At 38.0% G+C, this 14,401-nt stretch overlaps 1 protein-coding gene across 4 annotated transcripts in view; it reads right to left on the bottom strand.

Moving 5' to 3' along the window:
- Positions 1-14,401, bottom strand: part of MATN2 (matrilin 2) — a 70,244-nt gene that overhangs the window by 20,025 nt on the left and 35,818 nt on the right. For all 4 annotated transcript variants that reach the window (XM_057400517.1, XM_057400519.1, XM_057400520.1 and 1 more), the window contains exons 6-9: positions 12,867-12,989; positions 7,382-7,504; positions 3,355-3,477; positions 1,188-1,310 (exon numbers count right to left, since the gene is read on the bottom strand). In XM_057400517.1, the coding sequence (XP_057256500.1) occupies positions 1,188-1,310; positions 3,355-3,477; positions 7,382-7,504; positions 12,867-12,989 (492 nt within the window). The remainder of the gene's footprint in view (positions 1-1,187; positions 1,311-3,354; positions 3,478-7,381; positions 7,505-12,866; positions 12,990-14,401) is intronic.

Genomic DNA, 14,401 nt, shown 5'->3' with positions numbered 1-14,401 from the left:
AGCTATGATTGGGCAAGCAGATGCTCAGTTCTGATACAGAATTCAGATACAATTCATATTTCAAAATAAAATAACATCTATTAATTAGCATTAGATAAACTAAAATCTTGCTTTCACTTTCTTCCCCACACCCTTTATTTTCCTGCAAGGCCAGAATAGAACAGAACAGTTTAGTTACAGTTGGAAGGGATGTAGAATGATCCTCAGCCCAAGTGCCTGACTCATTCAGTGTTGACCATGTTACTAAGGGCATTGCCCAAATGCCTCTTAACCTCTGACAGGATTGGGGCATCAATCACCTCTCTAGAAAGCCTGTTCCCATTCATCCCATTAACCAGAACTCAGTGCTTCAGTCTATCTAGATCCCTCTGAACTTCTGCATGTACAGAACATTTCACTTGCTTTTAGAGTGTCAGTACTTTCTGAGTCAAGCAGAATTAGTCTCTGCAGTATGGTGTTGTTACTATACACAAACTGTGACTAAGGAGCTTTTCATTTGTCATGATGATATCTGGATGACTTCTTTTTTCCCCTGTAGATGTTTTTTAACAGCAGATGTTGATAAGATCTGTGGATATTATTGGGATTACAATTACAAAATACATGACACCTGTATAGCTTTCAGAGATTTATCCATGATTATTCTCTGATCACTTAGTGATCAAAGCTATAAAAATTGAGGGAAACTTGCAATGAATTTTTTCTTGATATCTGCCACACATCATAACTGCACAATGTAGTCAAATACGTGATGTAATTATGACATCTCTTTTGCAATCATCCGTATCTCATACTGGATAAAATGAACTTTCTATTAATAATGCTGCAAGCTTCAGGCTGTATAAGACTTTAGAAACATCATAGATTTTTGCCTTGTCCTGAGAAGAAAATTACAGCTGTCTAATATCAGGATGTAAGTATGAATAGAATAGTTTTGGGCCACATTTTAAATGGTACGGACACTTAGTGTATGAGTCAGGTCCCTAAAACTATGTATCCAGTACCACTTTAGACACCTTAGCATACCCAAGATACTGACATACTACTGGCAAATATGACACCAAGGGAGAAACTATGAACTTTTAGAATTCTTGAGCATGGACAGCAACATTTAGGCAACTAAATCTTACCTTACAGATTTCTTCTATGTGTGTAATAAAAATCTAACTCTGAGAATAATAACTTACGTTTACATGTTTTTCCATCGTTACGAAGCCTGTATCCTTCAAAACACTGACAAGTGTAAGATCTGTCACCATTTACACACAAATGTTCACAGCCATGATCATTCAGAGCACAATAGTCAACTCCTGTAGGAGCAAATCAAGTTACTAAAAAAATCTAACAAATAATGAATCAATTATTATTTCATCTCTAGTATTTGAATGGCATATAAGCAAGTAAATACAAATATATTGAACTGCTTAACTGACAATCCAGTTCCTTATTTGATAAAGTACATACAGCTTCAATAAAATGTAAGAGGGTCTTGTGGTGTACTTCCCATTGGCTACTTTAAGCACAGTTAGGAAATCATATTTTCCTATGTGTAACATGGCTCAACAGAGTCCACATCTCAGTACTTAAAAACGGAATTAAAAGAAGGACAAAGCAAAACACTTTAGCAATGATTTTCTATAGGACAGTGACAAACAATCTTGTGAACATTCTTCTTTAAATACGATCTCTAAGTGTCCAATTGTGAAGATGGCAGTCCCCAGAACTCACTTATGCACATGACCCAGCTGCTGTGGCAGCAAGAAGAAAACTTCTCAGGGACCTCAGCGAGCTTTGGCTTAGACTAGTCAAGCTTTTGCAAAGAATTGCAAGTGACAAGTACTGTCAAATACAGTCTATTTCTCATCTCAAATTTCTTCTCTGTAATACAAAGACACAGGACCCCTGGGATCCTGCAGGCAGCACTTGCTACTGTCCATTGGCAACACACAGAGTGTCACTCTTTTTTGTAATTAGCTTTCAGAGTAGAAATCCATTTACCATTCAGGTGTTCCCACTTGTGCCTGTGTATGACACTAGAACAGTAATTCCCAGATGTTTTCTTATTAGGAGTGGGATATGTTAAATGCTAATCTCTTCCATTCAACTGTTCATTTAGGAAATCCCCAAGTGCGCAAACTCTCTTAATGATAGCCTAAAAATGGCCATGAGGTTTCAACAGCTCATCTGGAGCTCAGGAATAGGACAAATCTCTTTCTCAAATATTCATGAGGAGAGGGGTGTGCTGGCAAGAAGAGGAGCTATTCAAAATGGCTCAATTTCATTGCACAGAAGGATTCCAGAAGCCACAGCACTGTTCTAGTGCTGCTGATAGGTCTCCAACTACTGCCTGGAGGAAAGTTGTCAAGAGTGAAAAACCCATCTCTTTTAAATATACAGGAAATGGGATTTTCCATTTGCAAGTTGATAAAACTCCGTAGTTCATCTGTTTCTAAATTTCCAGTGGTTCTTTCAGTTAAATGTCTAGATAAATTGCTTCTAGTAGACCCTGTTGTTACAGATACAGTAGTTTTCCTTTTGCATTACCATCTGTCCCTGTCTATGGAACTGCAGTGGCAGGCAGAAGCAAAGTCTGCCAAGGTATTGGATAGGGTAAAAAGGCTAGTATGGAGGCAAAGACAAGGTTAAAGACAAAGAAACTGCCTTTGCTGATTTGCCTCACTTCTCAATAGATCATTTTTGTGACTGAGCACTTGCAGTTTGGCTTCTATTAAAACTGTGTTGCTGGAGCGTAAGAAAAAGAGCAAACTCTGGAGCTGCTCCAGCACTCAACAAGCTTGAAAAATACCATACCTCTAAAATCTGTAGAAAAAAATGGCCAAACCATCTCATCAAAGAGGTCCAGGAAAAGTCAACAGGCAAAATGTATTCCCATTCCTGTTTTCTTGGCACTTTCTACATATTATTTTTCCAGTGAAGGAGGCAATTCAGCTATTTGTGAAACTGCAATGATTCGCCATGATCATTAGATTTTTAAAGGGTTGAAAGCTGTCAGGACAACTTCTGGTCACTCATTAAAGGTTCCGGTGGAAAATGCAAAGCAGTTTGCTTGGGGATGCTGCTGTCAAGATGACCTGTCAGTCATGTGACTGAAAAACTTTCCTCGACACCTGGGGATAAACAGATCTTCCAAAACTTTTCTATGTAAGGATTTACAGTTATCTTGACAAGTACCCTCTCCTAAGTCCATTTTGTCTGTTTCTGTTTTCAAACAATTATTTAAATATTTCAAAATGCAGACTGTAAGAACAAATTGAAGATGTGTTCTCTTCCCTGTACAAAACCAGAAACCTTTCCCAGGTGAGCTGAAATCAAGGAAGTTCTCACAACACTTACGTGTGCAGGTTTTTAGGTCCTCATTGATGACAAATCCTTCAGAGCACTGACAGACATAGGAGCTATCAGTATTCAGGCACAGTTGCTCACAGCCATGACTGCTTTCAGCACAGTGGTCCACTCCTATTGATTTGTATTAATAATTGAAGAAATCACACTGGAGCCTTAGATACAAGCACTATGACACTAGTTAGTACACAATGCCTTTGCAGAGCAAGGTAAAAATATCAGTACAGCTTTTTATTTATGCAGTACGCCCACCTATTTGAGTAACCTGAGTTAATTAACAACACCTAAGTGAAATGAATACAACCAGCCCACTTGGCAGATAATGAACCTGATGAAGTGCAGATCCCCTTTTCCAAAAATCACAAAAGGAATCTAATGTGAAGTGAAGGGAGAACCTTGAAGTCCTGCCTGTTCTTACCTGCAGAATCATACTTGCTTGCTTTACAAAGAAAGACTCTCTTTTGAGGACCATAAAATTTTCTCAGAGGGAAAGTATGAATAGTAGTAACTCTTGAAATACGAATTATGGCTTTTAGATTATTTCATACACAGTAAATTCTTTTTCAACAGGATGAGAAATCATCAATTTAAAGCTTTAACCTGCCAACAGGTTCAAGCAGTTAAAGCTTAGTGGGGGACAGATACAAATGATGAGTGTGAGAGTGTCTCAATGTGTTCCTTTTCTTTGATTTTCCTATTCCTATTCCAAGATAAAATGGACTTTTTTTTTTTTTCTTATATGCAACTGGTTGTGTGATAGGGTAAGGGAAGACAGAGAGAGAGGTGAACTGGAATTAAAAACTATGCTGTCTCACAGAACGGACAGCAAAGCAGTAGTGTGAGATACGTGCACTTGCAGATGTACTGTGTAATCTGCTGACTCCTTAAGTACAGAAAAAGCATATATTAGGAAAAAGACTTTATACTGAACTTCCTCATAATATTTTATTGCTGACTTGTTAATGGCTATTTTTAGTCATACAGTCCAAAATCACTTTAGCTGAACTTGATCAAAAGTAGTGGAGGTCCCTCAGACACAAATGCAGCCTCGTATGTCTCTATTTGCAAATCATTTACAGATGTGAACAAGCACGTCTGAAGCTTTTGCTTACATAAAAAAAAAAAAAAAAAATCTCTCCTTAATGTAAAATTACTTAGTTCTAAATATTGCTGTTTATTAGTTTATCTAACTAAGCAATGAGTTTGCAGTAATGGGTCCAGATTTACTATTATACATAGATAAAGATAATGTTGGCTTGAACAAGTGAAGCCATGGTGTCAGATTTTACTAGGTAAAGCAAGTTCCAGCTGGAACATTCTCCTTTTTCCAAGAGTTTACATCATCATGAAGAGGCTTGTGTAACTTCTTACTGCACAAAAAAATGTGGAGAAAAACCCAGATTTACCTCCCCCCCCCCAGTATTTTCTGTGAAAAATTGCATCTGTTTGGCATTGTCTTTTACAATACAAACACCCATACTAATGTGAATTTCAACATCTGAATACTTTAGGTTCTCACAGAGAATCTTTTAATACTTTAGGTTCTCATGGAGAATCTTTTCAAGGAGTAGTGTAATCACAAAGGTGCTAAATATCAGGCTTTAGAAATGAGTATACTGTAAATTTGGTCATTTTGTGTGCTTCATTACATATGTTAAAAAAACATGTAAGAAGGGAAAGAGACGGGGAAAGCTCAGTATTTTAAAAAACAACGAGTGTCTTGGGACATACTAATTTTTAGATATTCAACTTGTGATAGTCTAAAATCATAACAGTTAAAAAGCGCTGAGCTCTTGCAACACATCCAAGTTTCCTTAAATTTGGCTTTATCACAAATATTTTATTTAGAAATAATTACTCCCTGGCCTATCAATTTTTTTTTTATTTCAGTAATGAGTGTTCCTTTGGAAAAACATCTCATAAGTATCAGGGGAAACAGCTGCCGGTATTTTAGATGATGTGTAGAATGGTTCTCTGTGATAAAGGTACCTTCAATAAACTGGGTGATGTCAAGCGGGCAATGTTGTTTGTTTTTTCTGGTGCAACACTGACCATTTGTTTTGTAACATTCTTACTAAAAAAGGACATTTCATCGAACAGATCATTGAAAGCATATACATATAGAAGGCAGAAGTCTCTACATCTTTCCACATACTGGCATACACCTGTGGCAGGTGTTGCAGTTTACATAGCCCATAGCAAAGATGCAGATGTTCAACACTGTCTTTGTGTTAGACATCTTGGCTGAACGCATATTCACAGTCATTTGGATTGGAAAAGATGATGCTTTAGTTCTCTATTGGATCAGGGATCTCACTATAGCATTACTTCACTAGGCCATGGTAGACTTTACAATAACATAGGCTTGCATAGCTCAGAAAGATCTCAAAAGGGACCCACGGGTGCTTTCTCATTCTGTTCACACCTCCCCCCACTGCAGTAACTTGTCACTGCAGCTCATAAGACATGGTCATTTCTGCACGTATTGCCATCATGTCATTGGGCGTATCCCGGATGACACTTGCATACAAATGACTCTTCCATGTCAACCCATTCATGTTCACGATCATGCTGACTAAAGCACAGAAGTTTACTTCTGTGGAGAGAAAAACAGTGAGGAATTCAAGCCAGCCATGAGGGTTTCTGAAGTAAAATGGCTTAGAAAAACTCACTTTTCTTAAACAGTACTGGATTCTGTTCTTTGGACACCTGCTAAAGCTGACAGTGAGTTAAGGATCTGAGAGTGGATTGCAAATATTTGGCTATACAAGACTTCGCTTTGGCTCCCGCAGGCCTGCTCCTGTAGTCATCAGAAGCCATGCATCATGGTGAAGGAGGAATGCTTGGTGCTACTTACCAGTGATGCATTCTCCCTGATTTATAAAGAGGGCATATTTGCAAATGTTCTGCTTTATTTTACTAACTTATCTAACATGAGACTTCTTATAACAAGTTTTAGAATAGGAGCATAATCCTGGAAATGTCACTAAGGTTAAGAACTCTGAAAAGGGAATTATAATTTGGCTTTAGTTTGCAACTACATCCTTGGCAATGAATACTTTACACAACACTGTTCTTTTTTTCCTATACTTACCAAGGCACATCCAATCTATAAGAACCTGAATGTATTAAAATATCATATAGATAATAAAAACCAGAATAGCATGGATTGCTGTAAAAACAGCACTGTGCAGACAAAGATGCTTCATGAGAACATGTCCTTAAGACTGAAAGAAAATACAATTCCAAAACAAGATAAATTTTATGAGCGTCTAAAATATAATTATGTTGCTCCAAGCAAGCTTCCTATTCATAAAATATCAGCAACACATTTCTCCTCTCCAACCACTGAGTCACCAGATCAGGCTAGTTCATTTTACCGAACATATCCTCCTTAAACTTTAACAACATTACATTGAAAATCTGCTGTGGTTCCAGGCCCCTACTCAAGAAGGGCTGTAACACAGAAGACTTTTTAAAGTAAATAGTATGTGTGATTGGTTTAGAACCCTTACATTGCTGATGCTGTTTTTACAATTGTTTTAGGAAACTGAGGTTTCATGTGTGACATTAAGTTGATTTTAATAGCTACATTACCTACCCAGCACTTTCCCAAGTTAATGAAATACATCTGTTCTTGGGGAAGCCAATGGGGCAATGGGTAATGGGGCAAAGCAAATAATTATTATTTTCTTTTTCCAGCTGTTTATGTCACTACCAGATAAGGTCAGAAAATTTCAAATAAGTAATGAACTTACTGGCTTTGAGCCACTCCTTTGTTACTCCTCAGGTTTCCATAAATCTCTTCAGAAAACATCTAATATACAATCTAGTCTACAAAACAGCAACAGTATATTCGCCAGCATGACTGGCTCAATTAAAATTCAAGTTTATAAAGAAACAATTGTTTGAACTTTAATTATAGAGAAAACTTTCATCCCTTCAGAAGGGAAACCATTTACAGCAGGTTTGAGAAATAAAAGCAGATGAACTTTATGATGTCCAAAGAATTACTCACTTTTGCATGTTTTTTTATCTGGATTAAGTCTAAACCCTTCTTGGCATCGACAAAAATAGGAATTGTCTGTATTAACACATTCTTGCTCACAGCCATGGTCCTGAAGCGCACAATAGTCTGGTCCTAAATGAGGAAAAAAAATGTCAGCGAGGAGTACTATTCCTCAGAAATAATTTAGGTAAAAAATCCAGTTATTATGTTTTATTCTCTTTAGCCTTTTCTTTTTTTCTTTTTCTTTCCTAGGCACCATTCTGACTTTTTGCCATTTTGTTTCAAAATATGAAAATAAAATCTTTTTTCCAAATATTTACTATACTCGGATACACCTGATATGTGTACTTCAATGAATTCTCTGAGAGCACATGTACTACACTCAGTAGCGAAATTAGAATCTTAAATATACCTTAACATTTTGCAGCTAAGTCCTATACATTGCCTTATCAAAATTGCTTCTTTATTTTACCCAGAGCAAGTTAGATACTATAGGTACTAATGCACAAACACGTTTTTGAATGTTGTTCATAAGACCAAACCAGGATGATTAGGTCATCGCATTGGTGTTTTAACAGCTCTGGGTGTTGCTACACAATTCTTCTATTTAAAATGCTCATGAAAGAGAAGATTAGCAAAGTCTAGAAACAGCTACAACTTGCATATAAAGTACATTAAAAAGGAAGGTAATTGTGCAGTAAGCACTGTGGCATTTACCACATAGCGTTTACTACTATTGATGAAGTCAAAGAACCTGACATTCATTTAGATGCAGTGTCTGGCCATCACTTAGTTTTATATCAGTGGAGTTAAATAATTTATACCAGTAAAAGAATGGTCTTAACCTCCCAGCACTGCTAAAAATAGATAAAAAAGTAACAAATCAAGCAAGTCCCGCTTTTAAAGACATCCAGGCACTTTTGAACACCTCATTACACAATCTGAAAACTGACATTCAGAGGCTAATTATTATTCCCACAGGTAATTGGCATTCTGAGGCAGGAACTATTCTTTCTTTGTATATGTGGCAGGATAATGCAATTGAGCCTTTATATATGATGAAAGCCCTTAGCAATAACAAACCACCTGTATTTTCAGGACAAACAAAGTGGAATGTGACTTTCTAAGAGAACATGAGAGGGGGATTTTACCATTTATGAACTCTATGTGTTATAGAACATTTCCTTTACCAAACCTCTTTATGACAGCATATGTACATAGACATGGACATAACAGGGATCTTATCTGTTTAATAAAACCCCAAAAAATAGAAAATATGGCTTGTTCAAGAGTGCACTGGAGAGACAGAAACCATAAAGCCACGTGGAATATAGCTGTATGCCTTCTGGACCTTCTCAGAGCTGTGTCGCAGTCACCTGCTCAAATTCCTGCTAACTGAAGTGTGCAGAACACACTTTTCCTGGGTACCTGATCCTGAAGACAACCACAAGGAGCTGAAAAACATGTTTTATTATCTTTGTTGGAAACTTGAGGCTATTATCCTGGGAACACTAAAAACACATTTCACAGGGCTTCATTAAGACAGTCCATTAAGTATGCTAACAGAAGGCCTCTCCACAAGTTATAGGTGATGTGAACCTGCTCACAACTCAGACAGGGGCCTTCCCTAAAGAAGAACAGTTGAGGCTCAGCACCCATAAGTACAAGCAGAAGCTTACATCTATCCTCCTGAGAGGAGCAGCAAGAGTGGCAGAAGACCTCTTAATAGTTAACGTAGCAGCTAGGAATGATCTCTTCCTGCCTCACTGATAATCTGAATTTGCTGCTCTCTTCCAGCTACACACAGAGTACTCTGCTGGTGTTTGGAGGGTTGCTCTCATGAACCTTGTTCCTTGTATCTTATTGTAAGAAGTTTGGAGTAATTCCCAGGGAAAACATCTGTCAGATATGCACAACCATACTGATAACACTGACATTTTCCAGATTTTCTTTGTAGCCATAAGCATGAAAGCTTACTTTCTATTTAAGAAAAGAAAGCCAGGATGCTGAGATTATCCTGAGCTGGCACTCCAGACCCAGGACTGCTTGTTGATGCAGAGATGTGATCTGGCATGGGTGTGAGTCTTGGCTAATTGGCAATCATCCCTGAGATTCAGTATGTAAGCCAAACATAAGAAATTTATGTTAAAGGTTCCAAACTTACAAACATTTTAAATCCAGTGGTCTGAAGTCTGTTTCTTCATGTTGTTGGTGCTGACTCAGAGGCAGCGTGATTCATAACATATGGGAGCTAGAGGATACTTTTGCTCTGAAGAGCTCTCATGCTGTCTTGACTTTCACAGAATTAAGATCTACATAGTTCCTTCATTCATCCTTTATTTTATTAGTAAGGCATAGATTATATAAAGTGTAAGGAAAACTGGCTTACTAAGTTTTATTTATGCTTGAATTCAGGACATACATCTTGAAAGAGAATGATCTGACATTTCTCCCTGACTACTTCTTCAAATCAATTTCTATGGCCCCCCATGTCCAGCCACTTTGATTTTTCCCTAATTGCAACCTAATGAAATTTTTATTTTTTTTAACTTTAAGCTAATTTAAAGCATTTAAAAAAAAACCAAAAAACAAACCAGAATTCAGTTAACATGGCAGAAATGCACAGAGCTGTGAAAAGCCTGTCTGGGGCCTCTGCCCCTTGGCTTGGGAGCTGCATTTAATGTCAGTCTCTCACCCTTGGTGCTTGCCTGAGCTATGTTATAGGTTATGTCTGTGCCTAGCCTTCCATTTTGCTGATCATGATATGCTGACTGGCTAACTTGACTTTTTGAATTGATCTGAGACCTCTCTTGATACTATGGACTTGTCTGGTGATCACCGGACTGTTGGCTGAGCCTGTTTACTGTCATAAGCCCTGTTTTGCTCCTCTTCTTTGGATACTGTGGGATCAAAGGCCTTGTCAGAGAGGTTACTGGCCCTGCTTGTCTTGTAGCCATCCTTAGCTCCCAGACTGCACTCCATTGCAGAGCATCCTTAGCCATCCTTAGCTCCCAGACTGCACTCTGCTGCAGAGCAGTGTACTTTTGTGTTTTATATTAAAGATCTCCTCCATTCCACAGAGATCCAATATGAAACCATAGATGTGCCTGCTGAGAGTTTCTGGTCAAGATCAGATGGGAAATGGCAATGGGAATGTGGTGATGGATTATGTTACCCCACCTGGGTGGGCACAAACAGATAGCAGAGGGCTAACAGATAGCAGAGGGCTCCAACTCATAGGCTTTTGTCTTTTTGCCCAGGACTGCTGGGCAGGTTCACAGTGGCAAGGAAGGCCATGGTCAAGCTGAGAAGTCAGTCTGCAGGTCAGGTTCTGGATCAACAAGGGTATTGCCAGGCCAGCTGGAGACTGCGCTTGACATACCTAGTCCAGTTCTGGAATAATCCTTTCCCTTCCTCCCCCAGTTAAAGGTAATAAACTGAAGAGGGCTCAATAGAGACGTGCTGCTGGGACATAGTGCATCTGACTTGTGCAGAGAACTTGAGGAATCTGGTCTTAATAAGCCTGGTGAAAAGGAAGATATCTAATTGCAGCCTACAATTACTTCTTGTAGGTCATTTCAAAGGTGTTGGAACTAAAACCATCTTGCTAGTGCCAAATAATGTAAATGGGAACAGAGGTCACCACTTGTGGCTTGGGTGATTACCACTGGACATGAGGAAAATGTTTTCCATTAGAGGGACAGTACAGCAGTGGAGCAGGTTGTCCACAGACCTTTTGGACTCTCCGCTGGAGGTTTGTAAGACTCAACTAGACAAAACCACAGCTGACTCGATCTACAGTTTGTGGTGGTTCCACTTTGAAGAGGAAGCTGGAATAAATGACTTCCAGAGATCCTGTCTGTATTTCCAAGATAAAGACAGCAGCACATGGTCAGATTGAGTTTATATAGCCCAAAGTGCTATCTCAAGCAACAGATACCTAAGAGGATAAAGACAGGACAAGCACAAAATAATACTTTTCCTGCTACTCCCTCAGCTTCCATTATTCTGTGGATCACCAATTTTAAAAGTTTAAAGTAATTCATACAGCTAGACCATAAGTTAATAACCACTCAAGACATATAAAATGTTTATGTAGTTTTAAGGTCTTTGCTCTGTTCAAACTTGGGGAGAAAACACTGCATAAGATCCACATACTTAGTTTGAATGAGTTAACAAAAATTTGTGCTTGGGGAGTGGAAAGCACTTATACTATAATAAGATTTCAAGAACACATGGATGTGGAAGTATAAGAGAATTTCCAGCCCTTTATCTGACAGGTACTAGACAAATGAGTAACTTCATACAATCTATGAGCACCTTGAACCAGTACAAACTGTACTCTGGCCTTGGGGAAGTGTGTCTCTTTCCTGTGACTGTAAGGTCAGATCTACAGCCTGGATTAAATGTTTCCTTTCCAAATGCTAAAATTAAATTAAATAGATACCAAGCATAATAAACAAAACAGTTTTTTGGTTTAACATAGTCTCTCATGATAAACATTGAAATGCTCGCAAGGCTGTTAACAGCACAGAAATGCAGTTCTATATCGATGTATTTTTTTGAGAAATAATGCGTGAACATATTTTTCAATGATACGGATTAAATTCACCACTGGCATCAGCAGTTCCATTCACCTAAACTAATGGAGTTTGTCTGCTTACAGACACAATAGTAATATTTCTTTAACAAGGCCCATATTTATGAAGAAAGGTAACTAGGAAGGTGTATTAAGGGTTTTGCTTCACATTCCTGAAAGTGAGTTATGACATTAAACATTGTAGAGGCTCTAGTTTGTGTTGCCAACTACAGGAAGCTTTGGCAAGAGTACTTTCTGGTCTGTCAGTCCCCTCTACTTTATATCCACTCCTAACTCTGGTGATTTTTGAGCATGTTAGCCTGGTATCAATCAAATTTGACTAACAACAAGCAAACAAAGTCATGAAGTTATTATAACCTGGTGGAAATATTGAAGCTTGGTAGTAGATACTAAGGTTGCCAGAAATGTAGCTCACTATCAAAAAACTCACTCTTGAGAAAAATACATGGGAAAATAGGCAGCAATGTTTGTGTTCTCTGATTGTGGAACTGCTCTATTTAATTTTAGCTTGTATTACAAACCAAGCTGATTATAAATTCTCTTGTACAGACTTGTTTACCCTGCTAGGGAGATGACATTCTAACTGAAAAGTCTGGATAATCAAAAAGACTATGCAAGACAAACTTTTGGGTTTTCATTGTTGAAAAGCAGCCTATTTTCATGTTAAAAGCTTCCTCCTCATAGGAGGGAGCCCTATCCTTAGCCTCTCCCCCCAAAATAAAACCTACCCACCAAAACAACTTGCAATGCTTTCAAGACCTTTGGCTTCCAGGGCATGCCATTTTCTATACCTGATGCATTATCCACTTTTCCCAGTCCCAATGGGAGTGTTATAGCTGAGAAGATGACAGAAGTAGTACGAACTGTTCATAATTAAACTTTATCACAACTTACTTCTGCAAGTTCTTTTGTCTGGATTTAAAATGAACCCTGGGTGGCATCTACAGTAATACGAGTCCTCAGTGTTAACACATTCATGTTGGCAACCTTGATTATCCAAAGCACAGTAATCTACAACTGAAAAAGAACAAGACCAACAGGTACAATTAGAAAAACATAATTAGAACAATTATGCATAGATATTGTGGTACATGTTACACATGGTATCTATAAAAAAGAAAGGAAAACCTGGTATAATTTCTGTCTTGAAGAGCCTTTCTGAAAAAAAAATTAGTGCACTTTCAATACCAATTGGTAAATCAGATTTGATATGAGTCCTGGATCATTTCTCCTACCCTTTGAACATTTATCAACTCTCAGATTATCAGGAGCCTTCTCAACATGTTTTCTCAGATCTGGAAACCCAGTAACTTTGAAAGCCAGTAACTTTGTCCAGATGGTCACACTGTATGCCAGGGCACAGCAAAGTTTAATTTATTTAGTTTTGCCTTCTGTCTCTCCAGTCCCAGTCCTGGAATTACTCTACTTTTCCTCAGTTCCCTCTGTATTACTTCTCAAGAGCTGTTCCCACAGCCTAAGTATATAGCAGGCCCACGGCAATACCTTCTACAATGAGGACTGTCACAGTACACTTATTCCCCTTAATATGCTCTAGATTCATCCTGTACAAAGCAGCTGCAGCTATGAAGCCTGAGAGCTTCTGCCTGGTATTCAACACTGATATTTTGCTTATATAATGCTTTTTGTATTAGAGAAGTAAAATATCATAGCTAGTCTGGTCCCTTATTTCATAAATCTGGTCATTTATTGCACAAACCTGTATTTACAAGATAGATTGCCAAAGGGTAGTAAGGTAATGCTTTTGAGTTTACTCAGAAAAGCCCATTAAAAAGTGCTAGGAAAAAAAAAAAACAGAACGTTTAACTTCTCTTTGCAGGTTAAGCTGTTTCATCACAAAGAAAGTCTGAGAAGAAATTAGGTTAGTCACAAAGCAGGTGTCCTGTCCCCATAGAGCTGCCAGTCCTACATTAGACAAGTTTACCTGAATCTCTGCAGAAAACAGTAATGTGCTCAACTTCACACAGACATTTAATGAAACAAGCTCCCTTCTCTGCCAAATGAGTAATTTTTTCATTACTTTATACTGCTGAGCCTCCTGAATTAAGAAGCAGTAATTTGTTTTAATGAAATCAGTTCCTTCTTCAGTAGCCCTGCCTTTGCAAACCATGAGTGTACTCAGGTGTGCTAAGATATTTGGTCAAGGTCATCTATTCAGGAAAGCAGATAATCCATTTAGCTACTTTGAAAGAGCTTCTTTTAACCCTTCAAAATATTTGTGCTGAATCAAGTTAAATTAGACCTGTTATGGGCTACTGTGTGAGACCGTTTTCCTGGCAAGCACCTTCCTGTTTCCAGACTGAATAGTTTAATATAGAAACATATTTATTGAATATATATTTCAAGGATATAATGTATCATACAATTACTCAGTTTTCCTCTTAAATTAATTCTGACCACATGCACATTTA

This window comes from Pezoporus wallicus, unplaced genomic scaffold, assembly GCF_028554395.1.
Source record: "Pezoporus wallicus isolate ANWC-B61680 ecotype Strahan unplaced genomic scaffold, APGP_CSIRO_Pwel_v1 contig_7985, whole genome shotgun sequence".
Taxonomy (NCBI): Eukaryota; Metazoa; Chordata; class Aves; order Psittaciformes; family Psittacidae; genus Pezoporus; species Pezoporus wallicus.
Note: the sequence above shows the minus strand (reverse complement) of the source record. Positions and strands in the feature narration are given on the sequence as shown.